Source organism: Epinephelus lanceolatus, chromosome 14 (genome assembly GCF_041903045.1).
Source record: "Epinephelus lanceolatus isolate andai-2023 chromosome 14, ASM4190304v1, whole genome shotgun sequence".
NCBI classification, from domain to species: domain Eukaryota; kingdom Metazoa; phylum Chordata; class Actinopteri; order Perciformes; family Serranidae; genus Epinephelus; species Epinephelus lanceolatus.
In genome coordinates this window covers 39,131,993-39,152,083 of record NC_135747.1, presented here as the reverse complement: position 1 = coordinate 39,152,083, position 20,091 = coordinate 39,131,993, and the positions used below count along the sequence as shown (strand labels likewise).

The 20,091-nt window shown below is 40.2% G+C and overlaps 1 protein-coding gene across 2 annotated transcripts in view; it reads left to right on the top strand.

The window, feature by feature from the left end:
* Nucleotides 1–19,699, top strand: part of itm2bb (integral membrane protein 2Bb) — a 30,006-nt gene extending 10,307 nt beyond the window's left edge. The window contains exons 2-7 of one of the 2 annotated variants that reach the window (XM_033618061.2): nt 9,872–10,039; nt 13,411–13,479; nt 14,906–15,055; nt 15,666–15,776; nt 16,409–16,559; nt 18,870–19,699. In XM_033618061.2, the coding sequence (XP_033473952.1) occupies nt 9,872–10,039; nt 13,411–13,479; nt 14,906–15,055; nt 15,666–15,776; nt 16,409–16,559; nt 18,870–18,958 (738 nt within the window). In that variant the 3' untranslated portion in view covers nt 18,959–19,699. The remainder of the gene's footprint in view (nt 1–9,871; nt 10,040–13,410; nt 13,480–14,905; nt 15,056–15,665; nt 15,777–16,408; nt 16,560–18,869) is intronic. The other variant, XM_033618062.2, reaches the window with a different exon arrangement.
* Nucleotides 19,700–20,091: the final 392 nt, after the last annotated feature.

Genomic DNA, 20,091 nt, shown 5'->3' with positions numbered 1-20,091 from the left:
TCCTACATGCTTAAGTTAATTGTGAGGGCTTGCTGCTTTAGATGATAGCAAAATGAGGACTTTTGGTACTCAGGCTGTTGATCGGATGGGAGAAGCCATTTAAAGACAAAGTTGTGATTGGGATTGCATTGTTGTCTGACAGTTTATAGACCAAATAATGAATTGAGAATGATACTAATCACCAGCACTAACAGGTTTCACTCTGGCACTGAGTATCGTTGTTTGTATAGACAGGTCTGAGCCTGTTGTTGCAGCAGGTGATGCATTCAGACATGGAAATAATATGAAAATCATCGAGAGAAACTTTCTGCATGCAAATCTCACAGCTCCACGTCTGTCTGCTGATTGTACTTCTGTACATTTACCAGACTCCTCCAGTTGATTCATTTAAGAATGATTGCAGGTATGATATGACTGCATACCCGTCTACACAGCTACATGACGGGATTACAGCCCAGATCTGTTGCTGCTGCTCTCCTCCTGTGTGTCCTCTGATCGTCGTCTGAGGCATGTGGACTGCTTGAGAAGGATTACGGTTTAATCAGTCAGATAGAGACTCAGCCGCAGAGACTTAGCAGCCTCCTACAGCGGCGCCGGCCACTAAAACTCAAGAGGAGGGGAGATTATCCAACTAGGCAGATATAAGACCTCCACCCCCCCGCCGCAGCTCAGAGACCCAGACACCCTTCACCCCAGTGCAGACCTGATATGATGTAGAGAATCAGATTTACAGCAACTGGGAGTTGTTTGTGTTCTGTCTAGAGTTGGGACGATTATATTGGCTTATAAAAAGAAAATTAGGCTAGCCTGGAGTTATTTTTATTAATGTTTTAGTCATTTTACAAACAAAATTTGTGAACATACAGTTTATAATTCTCTGCTGCGGCGTGTCTCTCGAGCAATTTCGTTATTGCAGTCAGGTTCTCCTGGTTAGGATTCCTTCAGTGTTCAAGGTTCAGGAGGTTTTTATCAGGAGCTGAATTTTCTGCAGAGGTCTCTTCCTCTGCAGAACAAACAGACCAGGGGATTTAAACTGGTAAATAAACTGAAAAGGGCAGTTTCATGTTCAAATCAGTGTTTCTCTGATGCTGTTTGGTACAGCAGGGGCTGGAGCCAAGCTCAGTTTGTTTCTCTGATGACTTCAGATCCAGACAATTACTAAAATCCTTAATCTGTTCAAAACATAGAGTTTAAAACAATCAAGATCTAAACAGTGTCTTGTAAAGATGTGGCTTAAAGCTGGATGAAAGTCAATTTATGACCCTGACTTGCGCACAAATAGAATATGACGACATTGACAACCAAATGAAAAGGACCATGTCCTGGATTAAAATGACAAATTTCTGTGTTTGAGCATTGTTGAAAATGTTTAGGATAACGAAAAAATATAGATCATTGATCCAATTGTTTTTAGACATTTTGATAGTGAAGTATCTTTGTGTTTTAGGCTGTTGGCTGGACCAAAGAAGGCATTTGATTTTGGACATTTTCTACTGACATTTTAGAGACGATTAACCAAGAATGAAAAGAGCTATTAATTGCAGCTCTAGTTGTGTCCACAGGTAGTTTAGTTCCACTTAAATAATTATAATTACTTTACACAATATTTAAGGACTTCGTCAGGTTAGTTTTTAAAGGTTTAAAATTCAGCAATATTCACTGGTTTATTTCACTTTGCAGTCAGTAAAAGTCAAAGTAAAGCTCAAGTTTGTGAGAGAATTACTGCAAACGGGTTATCTTAAATTCGTGGTCCAACAGGTTTAATGACAAAGAAAGAGGAGTGGAGGAGATTAAACATTTCAGTTGGCTTTGGAGTTCAGTTTCACTCTGCTTTTAGTTCCCATTTTTTGTTTTTATCAGGCTGATGACGTGCTGGACTCTAGCAGGTTTGTGTCATATCCAGACAGACAGTACGTGTGTGTGTCATGCCGCGGAGATCTGAATAAAATAATCAGAGGAATTCCTCTGGTGTATCAGTGCAGCTCTACCCTCGTCCGTGGCAGTGCTTTGTATAGGTTTGTAGGAACACAAAGAAGAGTTTGACAGTAAACAGACGGTGGAAAAGTTATGTTTCCTTTCTCTAAACTAAAGAGGGGTTTCCTGTTAAAGTTTTGAACCCAGTGTTTGGTGTGGGGCCGTATGCAGCTCAGAGCAGAGGATGGAGTTTCAGTGAAACCAAACCTGCGTCCTGGACACTGATACTCACCTGTCTCCACAGAGACAGAAACACAAGCTGCTCTCAGGTGGACCCACACTCAGGACTCTGCAGGCTGATCTGACATAAAGACATTGACCGGAACACTGAGCCATGTTTAGGACCAGGGCGAACAGTCATGTATTCACACTAAAAACATTAATAAGTCTCAGTTATAAAATGGCATCATACAATCCAGATGAGGGAGAAAACAGTACTGAATTGTGGAGTTAGATGGTTCAACTGTTGTTCACTATTTCTATACTATACACTGTTAAAGAGCAAACTCCCATAAAACCACTTTGTTTCACGGCATTTAAACACAACAGATATGATAACACCTGACTCTTTAATTCCAGCACGCACACACACACACACACACACACACACACCCTCAAACCATGTGAGAATCCACCAAAACTTAATGAAGTGTGAGATGTTGGTTGGTTGTGGCTGATTTAAAGTGGTGTCGCAGACACAAAGAGAGTCATTGATCCCTGTTGTAGCATGACTGTGTGATGTGAATGAACCATCAGCCTCCGTCCTCACCACACACACACACACACACACACACACACACACACACACACAATCTCTCAAAATGAGACGAAACAGTTGACAGTAAAGTTGAGACAGATCATCATAGCAGAGTCGGACCGACTGTCTGAGAACAAAGAGGAAGTGAGTCTGTTTCAGTCCGTTGGATCTGACAGTTTGTTAAAAATACAAAAAGGCTGAAGTCACAAGAATCAGTTCCTGTACACAAAACATCTGCACAAGTTTTCATTCCTACTAATTATAAAGCTCAGATATCTTCAGTAGAGCTGAAACACTCAGTCGATTGGCTGATGAACAAATAATTATAATTGGTTCCGTCAGTTTTCTAACAAACAAAAAAAGAAACAATTATTTGCTGGTTTCAGTTTCTCCCATTGATGCTTTTCTTTGTCACACATGATAGTAAACTAATTATCTTCAGTTTTAGACTGTTGGTCACATTAAATAGGAAATATAAATGACATTGATCTCTTTCATCGCTTTATTTCAGAAAATAATTTGGAGATGGATTGTTTTCATGAATTATGCAGTCTTTGTTTTTTTATCTTTTTGTAATGTATGATTATTTTCATTTAATAGGTGAGGTATCTTTGAACCTCTCATGCACTCTTTTCAAACATTTTAACTTCTTACTTTGTTTGTTATACACATGTAAGTGCAAATAAACTAAATAGCTGCACCCCAAATCTGCTATATTCACATTTGTTGCTTGATTTAGATAGTTGTGAATTGTCTGAATGTTTAAATAGGAAAATTATTTCACTCCTAAAACCACTGGGGCTGTAATCAAGCAAAGCAAAGACAATCTTGGTCAACTGAATCTTGACCTACTCTTTCACTAATCGATAAGTCAGTGGGGGAAAAGTTCTGCATGTCATCTGTAGATTAACTAAATCAGCCACAGTGCATTGGGTGCACTCTACCTGATAGTATTGTGTGTCCACTGAGGCATTATTTCCTCTCACAGAGCTTGACAGTAACACTCCACCAGGGCAAGTTAACTCTGTGTTCAGGCAAGTAGAATGCCTCGAGTGAAAAATAGATGCGATCTGAATATAAACTGCAGACTGTCCAGCTAAGCTGCTTGCACGCGTCCATCTCAACGCTAAGCGTCGAACAGGACTGATAAGAACAATCTGACATACTGGACTAAATAAGGAGCACTGCTTGCAAGAGTGAGATTTATTATTTGTAGCGCAGTAGGTAACGTCAGCCGTCCTGCTGCTCCAACTGAGGGTCCGGTGTGATTGTTTCTCTTTCAGAAGGTTTATAATCCAGACTTGAAGGGCAGAATCTTTCTGGAGGCTTCGTAAAATAGATCCAGAATGAAAATCTGACACTGACCGTCTTCTGTGATTATTTATTCAATTTCTGATTAGAAATGAGAGCTAAAATATGTTTAACTTTGGGTAGAACAATGCGCTCATCACTGTCACCAGACGTCCAATCACAGTGGAGAAGGGGTGGGACAAATACCACAAAAACCAACTGACACAGGACAAATACAAGTGCCTAACAACAACAACTACTGTGGCGGACTCACAGACTTATTAAAGTAACACCAGCGACTGTGCGACCAAGGACAAGAATATATTGACCAACCAACTGACCAGAATGTGACAGCTCTACAAGTAGTTAATCAGTTAAATATTGAAAACCTTCTATGGCTTCAGCTTCTCGAAGATGAATATTTGCTTCTTTATATAATTTATAATTTTTCGTGACTGTTGGTCAAACAAAATAAGACTTTTGTAGAGATTTTTTATCTTTCTGAAACCCTGTACTACATTTTTATTTCTGTCTTTGTATCAGTAATGGGAATAATCTTTTAGTTGCGGCCTCATCATTCACTCAGTTGATCAAATAATCCTGAAAATGCCTTTATTCCTTGAGTGTGTTTCTGACTGTACATATTGTTCCAACTGTGTGTGACGTCGACATACTTCACTGTGTTGACACACGAGTGTGTTAACGAGGGTGTGAGTGTGTCGTAGTTATGAAACGTTGGTCTGAAGGCCTGTCCGGTCTTGTTGGTGGTGGTGATGAAGCATCAGGAGAATGCTGAGAAACAATGATCACTGCATCAGATGTAATATTTGAACTCAATGAGCTGCTTGATTTCAATATTTACAGTCTGAAGTAGTTCGCCTTGACGTTATTTAAATTCACCGTCACCTCTACTTCATGGCCAACCAGAAATCTGAACTAATAAATAAAATAGAGGCGAACACCAAGCCATGCTGACAGGATAACTCTGATGTGATGATGAAATACAATCATGGAAGTCCAGTTTGAGTAAACAGATCAATGAGTTTTCAACTCAGCATGACAGTTATTTGATCTTATTGCACTGGTCACCTGGAAACAATAGAAACACAATATTCATCTTACAAACTCATCTTCCTGCACTAGATGTATTTAATTCAAATAAGGCGACTATGTGTTTGCATGCAGGTTTGAACTCGGCCTTCTACCCGAGTGGATCCAAGTGGACTCTTAGTTAAGATCTTCTGCAGCCCTGCAGATTGTAACCAGCAGTTCTTTGAGCTCCTCTGATCAGGGTTGGTCGGTTGTTCCTCGTTTCAGGTATAAAATTAAAGGAGACTTTTTAGGTTGTGGTTCTTAAGGCCCAGACACACCAAACTGTCTTCAAAGAACTAGCATCAACGAAAGCTAACTGTTGCGTCGCCTCACATTGCCTGTATCTTGGCTAAAAAGTTGGATATGAACACACTGCGAAGACTACAGCCAATGCCCCAAAAAACATGCTCGTTCTGCGCCTGTGTGTGACGAAACAAGTCTCCACGCCAGCAGGCAGCAGTAGTCTGTATTCATCATTCAAAAAGAGAAAGAGGAAGATCACCAGGACAGATTCAAGACACTAGTTAGCACATTGACAGCATGACCTGATGTTGAAAGAACAGTTTACCGTGCTCCAGTGAAGAATGACACAATTACTCACTGTTTCTGTGGAAGAGCGCGGTGGCTCAAAACACATTGTTACCCAATATGAGAAGTTTGTTTAGATCTCACGGCCCCTTGACCTCAGTCATTTGTTTACTTTCCTCACTTATGTTTCTCTTTTTGTGTGCAAGGCTGAACTACCAATCAGAAGGATTTCTCTCACCGATGGGCTCTGCCGTCTCAGAGTCCGATTTAAAATGATCAATTAGTGCCAGTGTTGGGGACACATTAAAGATTAGGGTGCTAGATGCTCGCTGACAGCACAACATTGACCAACAGGTGACTATCAGCCAGGTGTTTCAGGGCCCTTATAAATAAAGTTACTTGCTAGAATCAGAATCAGATTTATTGCCAAGTAGGTTTTCATGTACACTGAATTTTCCTTGGTGTTTTGGTGCATATGAATAAACATGATAAAAGAAGATTAAAAAAATAAAGCAGTAAATAGCAGTAAAATAGAAAAATGTGCAATAAACATAAGATAAAAATATAATGTACCTGTTTTGAAATGAAAGAGCTGAACAGTTTTGTGCAGTAATGTGCAAAATATTGACTACAACTGTGTAACTCATATTTGAAAATAACCCTCATATCAGGGTTGGATTAGACCCCGATTATACACTGATATTCAAACACATTTATTTTTAAAATCTAACTTTCTCACCTTAAACTAGAAATAAAACTGGATGTCCTCCACCTGCCTGACAGCTCCCGACACAGGGCCAAACGTCTCCTAACTAACCTTTTTAATATTCTCGTGTCACCGAAGATGTCCAGTAGGTGAAAAACATCCTCTTCTACTTTCTGCTATTTTGCCTTCACTTCCTCTTTTTTGTTTTCCTAGAAGTCAAAGTCAGTGTGAGTGTTTGAAACAAATGTCCGCTCAGCAGCAATGACCTGAGCTTTACAGCTGATGGAGAAAAGCCTCAGGAAATGTTCCCTTTTAGTGTCTCTGTCAGCCGCTCGGCCTGTCAAACACACTTCGTCTAACACCGCCAGTGTTAGCTGCTCAGCACTTTCCTCTCTAAAGGTTTCACCCTCACTTCCTCCCGTCAGACCGCTGTTCTTTGGTTCCTCTTTTCTCAACGTTCCTGCTCGCAGAAAACAAAACATTACACAATGTTCTGGGAGTTTTGTCTTTGCTGGCCGCGAATTGAGGTGAAGGTCAGAAAGGGCTGACTGTCAGTGTTTTAGTTGCCTCCCTGCAGTTTCCTCCTGTACCCGAGGTGTTCTGGAAATGCTGACTCATAGTCCACATTTATCAAGTTATAAAAGCTGCATTCACTCAGATGGCACAGCTTTACTGACCACACTGAAAATACAAATATGAATGTTTAACAGGAGGTCGACTGTCTGCTGATGTCAGGAAATATGTTCTATGTGTTCTTCTTAAAAATACATTTTGTTTTTTGGCTGCTATATTGAAATTGTAGTGTTTATAGCAGCTGTGACAAAAGGCTGTTTCTCTGTCTAATATTTTAAAAGTAATTATTTAACACTACGTAACTATAATTCCCTTTGTTGCATTTTGTCGTACGCTGTTGACAAAACTGTTCCTTCAAGATGTACGTGAACATAAAGATTTACTGCAGAAGTCTTTTTCATCGTAACAAAACCGATCACACCACGAGGGCTGATATTTCTTAGTTTGTGCGGTTTCCTCTTTGGCTCAGGCGACGGTTTCTGCTAGGTGTTGCTTGGCTGATTACAGGAACACGAGGAGGAAGTTTGTGTGTCCGGGTGTTATGAAGTGTTGCATTGTGGGGAAACCAAAAACACTTCTGCATAGACATAATGTCAGAAATCAGCAGGCTCCTAAACTGGAAACATGAGTTGATGAATTGGTCGTTAAAGTCGCTTGTTGTGCAAACATGTCATAAAATCTCTCATTCCACATTTTCATTGCTTTAATATCAGAATAAATTCCTAATGTTATTAAGAAATTGCTTTGAGTAACATCACAAGTAAATGTTCTACCACAAAAGTTGCCAGTCGCTGTCGTTAGTCGGCACAATGAATTAAATATTTTTCTCGGTCTATAGCTTCTGTTAGCGGCAGTAAAACATCCTTTCATTTCATAGTTATAGTTTATTGATGTATGAAAAACTAGCCATGGTATGAAAAGCAGTTACAATTCAACATTGAGTAAAGACGAAAACACACTGGTGGCATTCACCGCTGCAATGTACAGCCCTACATTGGCGGCGGATAGGCGCGTGTCGGCACTCCTGGATGTGTCCCCGTGCCACTTCACATCACTGTCCTATTTCCAGCCTTGTCACTACCAGAATTAAAAAGGCAGGAATATTAAAGGCATTTTTCCCCCCACTTGTTTTCTGCTTGTACACACCAGCTCCTGCAGCAGCTCTTTTTCTCTGCTCCAATAGCAGCTTGACTCCTCTCCTCATCATCGATGTATTAAGAGAGCTTGAAGTTGAGAAGTTTGTGATGAAGAATGGATGAGGAGAGACTTGTTGTTGAGGTCAAGAAATACCCCGAGCTAAAAGACCCACAATCCCGTCATTATAAAGACAATAGCCAAAAAGATACTTCTGCGGGTGAGAAATCAAGTTTAATTAGGGGCTGTCTGCACGTGATTTGAAGCTAATGCAAAGGTGGAGGAAGTACAGATCATTCAGTGAAAGTAGTAAAGACTTTGCGTGGTCGTCTGTTTACGCATGCTAGGGGAGACACGACGTGTTTTCATTAAGAGAGATGGTTTGCTATTGACTAATCAATGGACTGCAGTGTTTCTAGCTCCACGTTTAGTACGGGATCAGTGTGACCATTTAAATGGTGCCATCCACAACTTTTTACAATGAAAACCGAAAAATAACCACTCTGATGTGCAACAAAGTGAACTGAACTGATCCGTACTGCTTGGTAGAAACGAGGCTAAACAGTCCGAACTCACACCGACACCAGAACCCTGTCATTAAACCTGTTAGTAACCATAAGGTACGTGGTGTGTGACTACACCCAACTCCATTCACATTCTAGGTATTAAAAGAAGTATTCTATTGGTATCAGCATCACTTTAAGGGTACTGTTAACATCATTTTTTTAAACAGTACCCAGCCCTAGTTGCAGCTCTTTCCACTAACGTCAAGAATAGGAGAAGTTGTTGGTTTCTAATAGTGATTCATACATGACAGAAACAATTCATACACCATAAGTTCTCAGTACAAGCACTTCTGTGAATTCAAAAGAAGGGTGTGTTGAAAATTAACGGTAAAAAGCTTGTCAGAGTTTCTGTAAGTGAAACCACAGGTTGTGTTTCAAGGCTCAACATCAGTTAAACAGATGTGATGGAGGTCAAAGGAGAGAGAGCTTCACGTTAATGACTCCTGGCTGTTTATCTTCAGACGAAGTGTCTCTTAGTCTGACAGAGGTTTTCAGTTTTTAGCAGCAGGAGGAGACGAGTCAGGTCTTGTTCTGAGAGAAGCTGCTTCTTCATCCTGCTGGCCAGAGTCCAGCAGCTGATGTTTGTCTGATGAAAATAAGCCCGAGTCTATTCAGAATATTTACCCACAATCCTCCTGGCCACTCAGATCAAAGTCTCAGGTTTCTTACAAGAGCTTCTTAAATGCACAACGTTGATATTTGACAGTTTTATAATGTTATCCATGTGACAGTCGGCCTCAAAAAAAGATCTACAGATTTAAGATGTATTTTTTTTTAATTGTAACCACTAGCTGATATGTTATCGTCCTTATCAACCAGCACTCGCTTGCAACTTCGTGTCAGTAACAAGATCAGAGTCCACAGACACGCTAGCAGCTCTGTGAGCCTGCACTGAGGCTTTTTCTCACACTTAAAACTTCCCTTAAAACCACCCTTAAGTCCAGCATTGTTTGCACTGATGTTTCCCTGCTGGCAGTTGTCCTCTTCTTCTTCTCTGTCTTTGTTGGTGCATTGCTGCATCTCACAGCAGTGAAAATAAGTGGTGTTTTCTTGATGAAATACAGAGTGTTGCAGTGAATGGATACGTCTGAGGAGTAAAGGAGGGAAGAGGTGTAGAAATAATGGCGGAAGAAGTAGAGAAATAACCAGAGCAATAACAATCAGACACGTTTTTTCCTTTTCTTCGGAGGAGGATTTAATATTTGAACATCCTCACTGATCCCATCTTCTTCTTCTTCTTCTCTCTTGCAGGATGAGGAGGCAGCTCTGCCGGTGCGTCACCAGTCCCGGGCCTGGTGCTGGTGCATGTGCCTGGGTCTCGCCCTCATGCTGTCTGGAGTGGTGGTTGGAGGAGCCTACCTGTACCGCTACTACATCCTGGAGGTGAGCTACCAGCCCCAGCGAGGGTGGGAAGGAGAGGTAAATTTAACAGTAATCATATATGAAAGGATCAGTGAAGGCAGATTAGATTTGAAGCAGGACGACTTTCAGCTTTAATGTTTGCTTATCGTCAGGGGTTGACTTAGGCAGCCCACTTACAAGTCCTCTAGAGACACGACATTACAAACTAGCAGACAAGGAAATAAAACCATGTATTAAATAAATAATTATAAACTAACTCATAGGGGTGGGGGAAATTTCCGATTCTTAGATGCATCGCGATTCGGACGTGGACGAATCTGAATTGATTCACAAACGTCCAAATTTCGATTATTTAAATCTGTTAATTAGAGTAATACAGAAGGTTCTAAATAATGCGGAACTAAGAAGCACGGTACGTGTCATCTCCGGGACACTTTGGGATGCGCACCTGGAGTGGATATGCCGACACACACACAGAGGAAAACAAACATGGCTGACCGCCATCCACCTCGCCGTGAGATCCGAACAGCTCCTTCTAATTTAAAAGCAGACGAGTGGAAACACTTCGGCTTCTACAACGTTGACGGCGGAAGTGAACTGGACAAGAGCCACGTTATATGTAAGCTGTGTCGTGCTAAAATAAAATACTTTGGCAACACAACAAACATGAGAAGCCATGTAACTCGATTCCACCCGACGGAGGAGTCAGGGAGATGGCAGGCTGTTGTTGCTGCGGCTACTAGTGGCGCTACCGAACAGAGAACAATCGAGGAAGCAATTAGAAAGCTGCCACCCTCATCGGAAAAGGCGAAGCGAATTACGAAGGCCATCGCGGCATTTATTGCCAAGGATTTGCGTCCTTATTCTGTCGTGGAAAATCAGGGATTTCGAACACTGCTGCATACACTGGAGCCCAGATACACCATCCCATCCCGACGCTATTTCACTAACACGACCATCCCGACACTCTACAATCAAACCAAAACAGAAGTCATGGCCTCGCTGTTGAAGGCAGGTAGGATCGCAGTTACATGTGATGCGTGGACGTCTGTCGCCACCGAATCATTTGTTACTCTAACTGCACATTTTATCTTGTGATTTAAGATACCTGTTGTTACCCTTGGTTCCATACAATGAAGTTGTAACTTTCCAGTTTGCACGCATTTCCATTTATATGTTTGATAAAATATAATGGAAATGAATTCAACTCTTTCTTATTACAAATGCACTGTTTTTAAAAATTGTGTTGAAAAAGTGTTGAATGCTTATTCAGTGAGACAAAAAGAAATGTGTGTTGTGAAAAAGTGCATCAATATACATAAATTAAAGATGCATCAATAATCGTTTTATAATCGAATCGTAGCCCCTGAATCGTAATCGTTATCAAATCGTGAGGTGCCCAAAGATTCCCACCCCTATTAGCTCATGACTTTCACAATAAAAAAGCATCTGATAATGTCAGTATTTGGGTTGTAGTTGTCGATCAAGTCCAAAAACAACATCACAAGTATGAAATGTGACACACTGGACATGTCGGAGCAGGTAAACTGCTGCGAGCTGCTTTTATGTCACGTGCTGACTCCGCCTACCTCAGCAGGTTTTAAAGAGCAGAGATGTGAGTGATACACAGACCTGTCCTCCTCTCTGTATGGAGATTAATAACTGCAGCAAAGTGGAATCAGACAAAACAGAAACTAAACACAAAACACAGCCGTGAAAGTCGAGGTGATTTAAATCCTCATGCATAAAACACAACCATAAGTCTACAGACACATGAGGCTCTAACACTCTGTTCACAGTCTGGTGTAAACATTTTCAAACTGGTTTGATATTAAGCCAAAGACAGGACCGGACTAGTGTAATGAATTTTACCAGGTGTCTCACTTGACTCAGCAGCTGCTCCTGAGGGGAACATAATGACATCATGTCCCAATAGAAAATTAGCGTCTGACTGTCACGTAGCATCACGTAACTTCAGTGCACTTCTGTTTCTTCATGTTAACAAACCATGTAGGCCGGGGGTGTCCAGACTTTTTGGATTAGATCCTGGGAAAGTGTCTGCGGGTCAGCTGCTTCTCGCATCAAATGGATTATAAAAAAAAATCATACACAATTCGACAAACACAGCTGTTTCATCATTCAGTGAAAAAGTATTCATCTTTCCACTGCTCCTCAAAGCAGCGGCCCTCGCTTTTGACTTTACACTTCTCTGCTGTGGCCATGTCCGCCACCTAGCAGGAAATGTCTACTGTTAGTTGACCTGTGCTTGTTTGGTTATGAAAACATTAGTTCTGCCTGTGTAGTTCCCACCTGGTGCATGTCGACAAACTGTATGATAGTCCTGCCATCCTGAGGTTAAGGGAAAAACGCAAAGTGAAATTGCTCAAGGGAGGTTTAAATGAGTCTGCTGGGCCATGATTGACAGCAGGCTCAGTGTGGACAGAGAGCGTCTGATGTGTGATGTGACATGATAGTCGAACACGTTAGGATGCCGTGTTAAGATGGATTTATATACAGCACATATGTAGCTGCAGCTACAGAGAGAGTCATGTCAAAAATGCCCAAAATTTTCTTTAAAGGGCTTTTATATATCTATAGAGTTCTGCACCCCTGGATCCAGATAAGGAGGAACGGAGGAAGGTAGACAAAGATAACGTGAATGTAACATGGATCCAGGAAGACGTCAAGAAACCTCCAGGTGCTGCGACCTCCTCTCTGCCGCAGACACACAATACACAGACTCAAGGACATTCACATAAATGGGAGCAGAGATGAGGGCTGGGTCTATCTCCTGGAGGATGGAGACCCAGATATCACATTGAGACCACGCGTGCTGTGATTGGTCAGCTAGTGTTTCCCTCTACATGTTTCTGATGTCAGTAATTATCATTGAGGGTGAAGATGAAGAAAGACCACCATCATCACCACTCTCTGTTAATAAATAAACATACACATAACAGTTGCATGTTGGGACTAACGAAAAAAATAACCAGATGTCAGTGTCTGTTTCATCAAGTTAAACACTGACACATCATCCCATTGATACAAAACCCTGTAAATCCAGTTTAACCATGAACTAGTCCTGGTGACTAATTTGAAATCAGACTAACAGTGACTTTATACAACCTGAGATATTAACGTGTCGGCCACCTCAACACTTCTTATTTGTTATTATACTCTACTTCCTGCGCTGTGAAAAGTTGCATTAAACATTTTGTCACTTTGTTTTAAGGAGTTCTGTATTAATAAAGTTTATTATTATAATGTTTTACAGCGTGGAGCTCTGATTATTTTTTAAAAAAAGCAGAAATGTAATGTGTGACAAACAGGCCTTGTTACAGTTTACAGCACTCAACACATTCACATCTGCTGCACAGACTCAAACACTCACTCCTTCATTTGTGTTCTCCTCCTCTTCCTCTCTGCAGGAGGGTCAGGTGTTTGTGTGTGGTGTGAACTACCGTGAGGAAGACTTCATGATCCAGGAGGAAGACGAGGTATGAAGCTGTTCAACACATCAGCTCAGTTTCTCTTTCTGCTGCTTATCAGATGTTAGTGTTTGTGTTCAGAACATGCGACAGGAAGTGTTTTATTAATCATTACAGACTGGGTCACTGATTGATTTCTGAGTTAATGACTTCAGGCTGAGCTCACAGTAGAGTCATCTGTATCTGTGTTTACACACACACACACAGACACACAGACTCATGTTTTTATTAGTTTTAACTTCAAATCACGTTCACTTTACGTTTTAGTCGACTATTTTCAGACTGTTTTCTCTACAGGTGGAGATTTTATTTCTTATATTTTTCATTATTTCTGTTTCATTACCACACCATATTAATATGGAGGATTAAAAATAACTTTAATATAAATAAATGAATAAATATATGAATAAATAAAGAAATGCATTGATTAAAATACATGTTGAAATATGTAAATAAATGAAATAACCCATGAATAAATAAAATGAATAAAAAATAAAATAATAAAAATAGATAAATATGTAAATAAATAATTAAATGCATTAAGAAATGTATAGATAAAAGTATGTATTTTAAAAGTACATGAAGAAAAATCTGAAATTTATTTACACATTTTTGTACAACTACATTTATTTCTGAATTTCTGTGTCTGTATGTTCACATTTATTTATTTATTTATTAATTTATACATTTATTTTCTTCTTAAATGATACCCATTTTTTTCTCCATTTTTTACATTCTGTTCACACTTTTGACAAATATAATAAGATTTTTTTTTTTTTAAATTGCGCTGTAATTATTTGCTGATTAATCCGTTACAAAAAACCAGACAGAAAATAAATCCGCAGCTATTTTGATAATTGACTGATTATGTCAATTTTCAGGAACAGTGCAAACATTTGATGTTCACTTGAGAATTCTTTTAGTTTTTATTTACTTACATTATAGAACATTAAATATATCTTTTTAACTGTTGGGCAAAACAAACATTTGAAGACGTCACGTTGTAGACACATTTCTGTTGAATGATTGTGGTCATTTCTAACCTCGATGACATTGTTTCCTTTGACTGTGTCACAATAAAAGCTGTCCTGTTTTTGTCCAGTAGAAGCAGGAAGTGTTGTGTTAGCATTACCGGTATCTTAATCTGGCTCTAATACATCTGTGAACAGTAAACTGTGAGTCTTATATCAATCAGATTAAATTATAAACAGTGACTCTGGATTACAGTCTGCAGTGTTTCCTGTCAGTCTTTCATGGTGGTTTGAATCCAACACAGAATTAATTACATATAATTAATTTAAGCCCATTTAATGGCTCTTGCTATAGAAATACATTGAGTTCAGACTGTGGAATAACAAAGGAAATAAGTGACCAAATAACTGTCAGTGTGACTGGTTGTGTTACTGGTTAATGAACTGGCTGAACTGGTTTGTAGTTGGAGGTGGAGCTGCCAAACCAGTTCCAGCTGCGGCAGCTGGAGGAGAGGATCAGGGTGCTGGAGAGGGAGCAGGTGGAGCTCATCAACGTCCCCGTGCCCGAGTTCGGAGACGGAGACCCAGCAGACATCGTCCACGACTTCCAGCGGGTGAGACAGATCCCCGGCTGCTTCCTGTGTGAATCACTAACAACTTTGATGATAAATAGATAATTATCATTTCTGTTGATTGTGACTTATTTATCATCAGCAGTAAATTATAGTCACATAAATGCATCTTATTAAACATAGATTAGAGGGAAAGATTCAAGTTAAATTCCAAAGACTTCTATTGCAAAGTCTCATAGAAAACACGGCATTCAAATGACAACTTCCTATGGATTTTCACATTAAAAGCCTAACATTAACAGGCAGGCTGGAAGACTGAAATGTATTGAAATCAACTGGAAGTGTTCATTCACAGTAGATTGAAAATTATCAGCAAAATAAATGAAAGGTGAAAGAATAGGAACTGATTTATCAACACAAATAAACATGGAGGAAGGGACCAGTTGTCATTTACTGGGAAGAAGGGGAAATGAAAAATAAAAAGTGTGTCTCTAACAGAGGCCTGCTCCAAACAAAGGCCTGGTTCTTTCTGACTTTTAGGTTGGTAGGGGCAGAATTTGTGAAACAGGTTTATTACTTGTTTAAAAAGAGGAAATTACAGCTGTGTAGATGTTAGTTTTGTTGGTCTATAAATGTTTGTCGTGTGTCTCAGAGGTTGACCGCCTACCTGGATCTGAGTCTGAACAAGTGCTACGTCATTCCACTCAACACCTCCATCGTCATGCCTCCCAGAGACTTTTTGGAGCTGCTCGTCAACGTCAAGGTAAACCACTGAAGTTTCACCTTAATCTAGACGTCAACGGCAATCCTTCATTTAATTAAGGATTATTACATTATATATTTAATAATAACTATATATTTTGAGAAATAAGCAAGTTAAATGAGACGATTGACACCTTTGCACAGAGCCAAGTGTCTCTAGTCTTCATGCTGAAGTGGCTGTAGCTTCATATTTGTGGTTTTAATCTTCTCATCTAACTCTCTCCAAGACATTAGATAAGCATGCTTCTTAAATTGAGTGTTTCTTTATAAAATAGAAAGTAGACATCAAAACTAGCACCAAATAAATTTGTTAAAACCACCGAGTAGTTTGTTTTAAACTGATTTTCACAGACGTTTTGATGGATGAGAGACACAGTTGATGTCAGTTTACAGTAAACAGACTCCAGTAGTGGTGAGGACGGATCTAACGACATTAAAAACTGTAAGAACCAGTTCCTAAAAACAAAACTGGTAAAACCAGCAAATTAGAACAAGGGTGCAACTTCATTGATGTTATTTCACATACTAAAAATAAGGTTTGCACTGAGCCCTGAGGAGTCTGAATGAGGCAGCTTTAACTCTATCAGTGGTGATCATGTATTCATCCCTATCATCTGTCCTCTCTCTGCGCAGGCCGGCACCTACCTGCCTCAGTCTTACCTGCTCCATGAGGAGATGGTTGTGACAGAGCGTCTGCAGCACGTCGACCAGCTCGGCTACTTCATCTACAACCTCTGCCGCGGCAAAGACACCTACAAGCTGCAGCGCAGAGACAGGATTCTGGGTAGGAACAGGAAGTCACTCAGGCCTCTATTTATGCTTATTAGAAGAGCTCTTTTACATTTAAGGTCATAGATGTGTCTCTGACAAGGAATAGATGAAGTTACAGCGGCTGAAAACACTAAAGGCCCAGCTCACACCTGTGTTTAAAACAGCTAAACCAGGTCATATAATGGATGGTTCACACACACTTAGAAGACAGGAGTTAAATTAACTGTGTGAACTTATTGTCGCGTTAGCAGTTTGCTCCAGGCTGCACGTCAGCTAACGTTCCCTTGTGTCGTTCAGAGATCTTTCAGTGTGTGTTTCTGTTCGTACAGATCAGAAGGTGTAATGTCCATATACACAAAGAAGCAGTGCCACGTTTAGCAAACCACAGTGTTAAGTAAACATAGAGGAAATCAGGAAACAGAAATAGTTTCAGCCCAGGGACAGAGTAAACAAACCTGAAAGGATTTCAGTTAAACCACCTAACAATGGACGAAACATGGGTGACAGTTTGGAGTGCCTTAAACAGGAATGTAGTTCCCTGTGTAACAGTACACAATAGTCACGGTTAGGCGCCAGTTTGGTACCGCAAAAAAAAATATTCATGAGAATCCATTTGTTTTGATTTATTGTGGAAAGACAATTTAAACAAGTTAGGACTGGGTGATAAAACGCCTGTACGATATGTTGATATATTTTCAAGCAAGATTTAGACCACTCTGTTTATACTGATATAGGGTCATGCTGGGTAACATCACACATACCAGTGTGCATCTCACCTCTCTCATACCCTCCTCACAGCTCCACCCCACTCACTCACTCACAGTTTCTCCTTCAACACTCAGAGAGACACAGAGCAGCTGACATCAGTCTATATGTTGCACGCACTACTGTAATCAGTCTGTGAGATGAGTGAAATGAGCGCAGTACACGTGCAGTACAGCGCTGCGCTGCATGTGTGGGAAACAGAGCTGCTTGATTGTGTCAGCTGAGCGTTTGTTTGCTAGCTGTTCTTGTTAGTAGTTGTAGTGTGACAGTGTGACACTGAGACAGCGCCTGGATGCAGGTGACAGATCTGTTTCAAAAATGCAGTGCCAACACAGATGTTTCTTATACGACAGAAATAAGATTTAGGCCCCATTAATAATAGATGTAGATCATTTTCCAGCAACAGATTCATTTGAAACACCACAGGAAATTACTTTTTAAGGCTCTGATCACACAGCAAGTGTTTTGCAGGTTGCAAAAAATAAAAAACGGACAGGCAGAGGGTACTTGTCAGTAATTAGTTTGTTGGTCACAGATAAACGGAGATCTGTGTGAGTACATGAGACCCTAAAAAAGAGGCTGGATCATGGAGAGTACCACCAGCTGGTCCAGGAGCTTCTCCTCCATGATGGCTGTTTCCAGGAATATTTAAGGATGAGTCAGGGACAATTTGAGAACCTGCTGTCTATCATCAGGGAGTATTGCTCTGGGTATCCAGCAACCGCTACCACCAGTTTCTCCTCCATTGTTTACCAACTGTAAACTTGTTGTCATGACCACCACAGAAGGCCCGCCTCTCAAATCATCCAATGGGACAATGGGAAAAAAAGATGACGTGGGGCGCTCTTATGCTCTGAGTTGAACGTTTTTTCAACTTGAGAAGTTCAAAGCGCTGCGGCAAAAACTCCATGAACGTGAGGTGTGGCGCGTTGCAACACAAAAACAGCGACCAAAATGCTTCATTCTCGTTAAAAACAATTACAAAATGGCGCCTCCAGTTGCTAAAACACTTTCTGTGTGATCAGGGCCTAACTCCGCCCACAAAGATTTTTATTGTCTCAAACCTACTTCATACGTTCATACTCATGTTATAGTTTAGTGTCCTGTGCTGCAAACCTTTCAACCTCTGAAGCTCCAGTGCTGTGTGCAGAAAGTTCACGCACAGCCCTGCTATTGATTTTATATTGTTTCATTTCCATGTTGTGCAGCTGTATCTCAGTCTCAAATGTGGCTTTGACTTGACTCTGAACATGTCACCCATTTCATAGAAAATACAGAGATATATGTTGTGTATCACCGTTCAGCCTGAAAATACAGAGAGAGGATTTTTGTCCATATCACCCAGCTCTAGAACATGTGTCAAAGACAGGCACAATCCTCCTCCTGGAGACTGAGGGGACATTTTGCCCACTGATAAACTGTCTTCATTTTAAAAGTCAGGAACATTTCAAACACTTTTGTATTAAACTGTAGATACAACAAAGTATGAAATAAGTAAACATTAGGTTGTGTTTACTGCCTCGACTCAGCGCATTAACCCCCTCTTCTTGTCTTACAGGTATGCAGAAGCGCGAAGCTCTGAACTGCCACAAGATTCGTCACTTTGAGAGCAACGTTGTGGTGGAAACTCTGATCTGTGAGCCTTAAGAGACCTCGTCGCCTCACTTTAACTGCTCTTAAAGTCACTGGCGTGCAGTGAGATCTGTGTTTTAATCATCACCTGTCTTTTTTCTTTACTTCAGGTAGTCTGAGTGAGTGAGAGGAGTGAAATGTGAAGCTGTTTGCTAAAATATTCTTTTGATTGTGATAAAAACAAAAGAGAGAGTTGTGTATTTTTCCACTTTTCTGTTCGGGGATCTTCTTGGAATCTTTTCATAAAATAACTAGTTAAAAGTCAGCTGAGTTAAAAATAGTAAATTATTTTAATCAAATAACTGCAATTATAGCACGAACGTATATTTTAATAGACGGGGGTAAAATATAGTTTACCTTTCTTTCAGTTCAAACATTATAAGACTTCAAGAGAAACTTTTGTACCACTCATCCTGATCAGTCCAGGGAGATGTTTTTTGTTTTTTGTATTTTGTCTGCTGTAGCTATTAATACACTGCACCTGTTCTTTCTTAACTGGAAAATGATCTTAAAATAAGCGTGTGGATACGTGCTCCTCCCGTGTAGCTTTAAAAATAACTTTGTATTAAAGACGAGTGAAATTCCCAGCGGAGAGTTTAGACACACACTTATGTTAAAATCTTTTTCTCGAGGGTTGTCTGTCTTTTTTGAATGTGTAATTTTTTTGGATAACTCTTCCTGTTGTACTAATTTGTGTATATAATCTCTTTAAAGATATGAACAGACCAACACAATAAACAAAATGGAAAAAACAAACACGCTGCTGTTGTGTGTTTTTATTAAAGTGCTTTTTAAGCTGCTTGTGTGCCTCTTCAGAATACGCTGAGCCCAGTCCAACATTCACACCCACTTCCTGCAGCGATCAGGTGAGAAAAGAGGCGGGGTTTGAACCTCCCTCTCATCTCTTCAGACATATCTCACACTACTTTTCTGTTTAAGCATGAAGCGGGATTTGTACCTCTGCATAGAATCAACATAGAATCTACAATGTAAGCTCTGCAGAGCCTATGTCATAGCTTGATGTGTAACTCCCCAGAAATGTAACTACACAGCGCAGCAACGCAGACTTCCTGTATCTTTGTAAACGTAAAACCATTTCCCTCAGCCCCACAAAAAATAATTTTGTTGTTTGTGATTTACTCTGACTT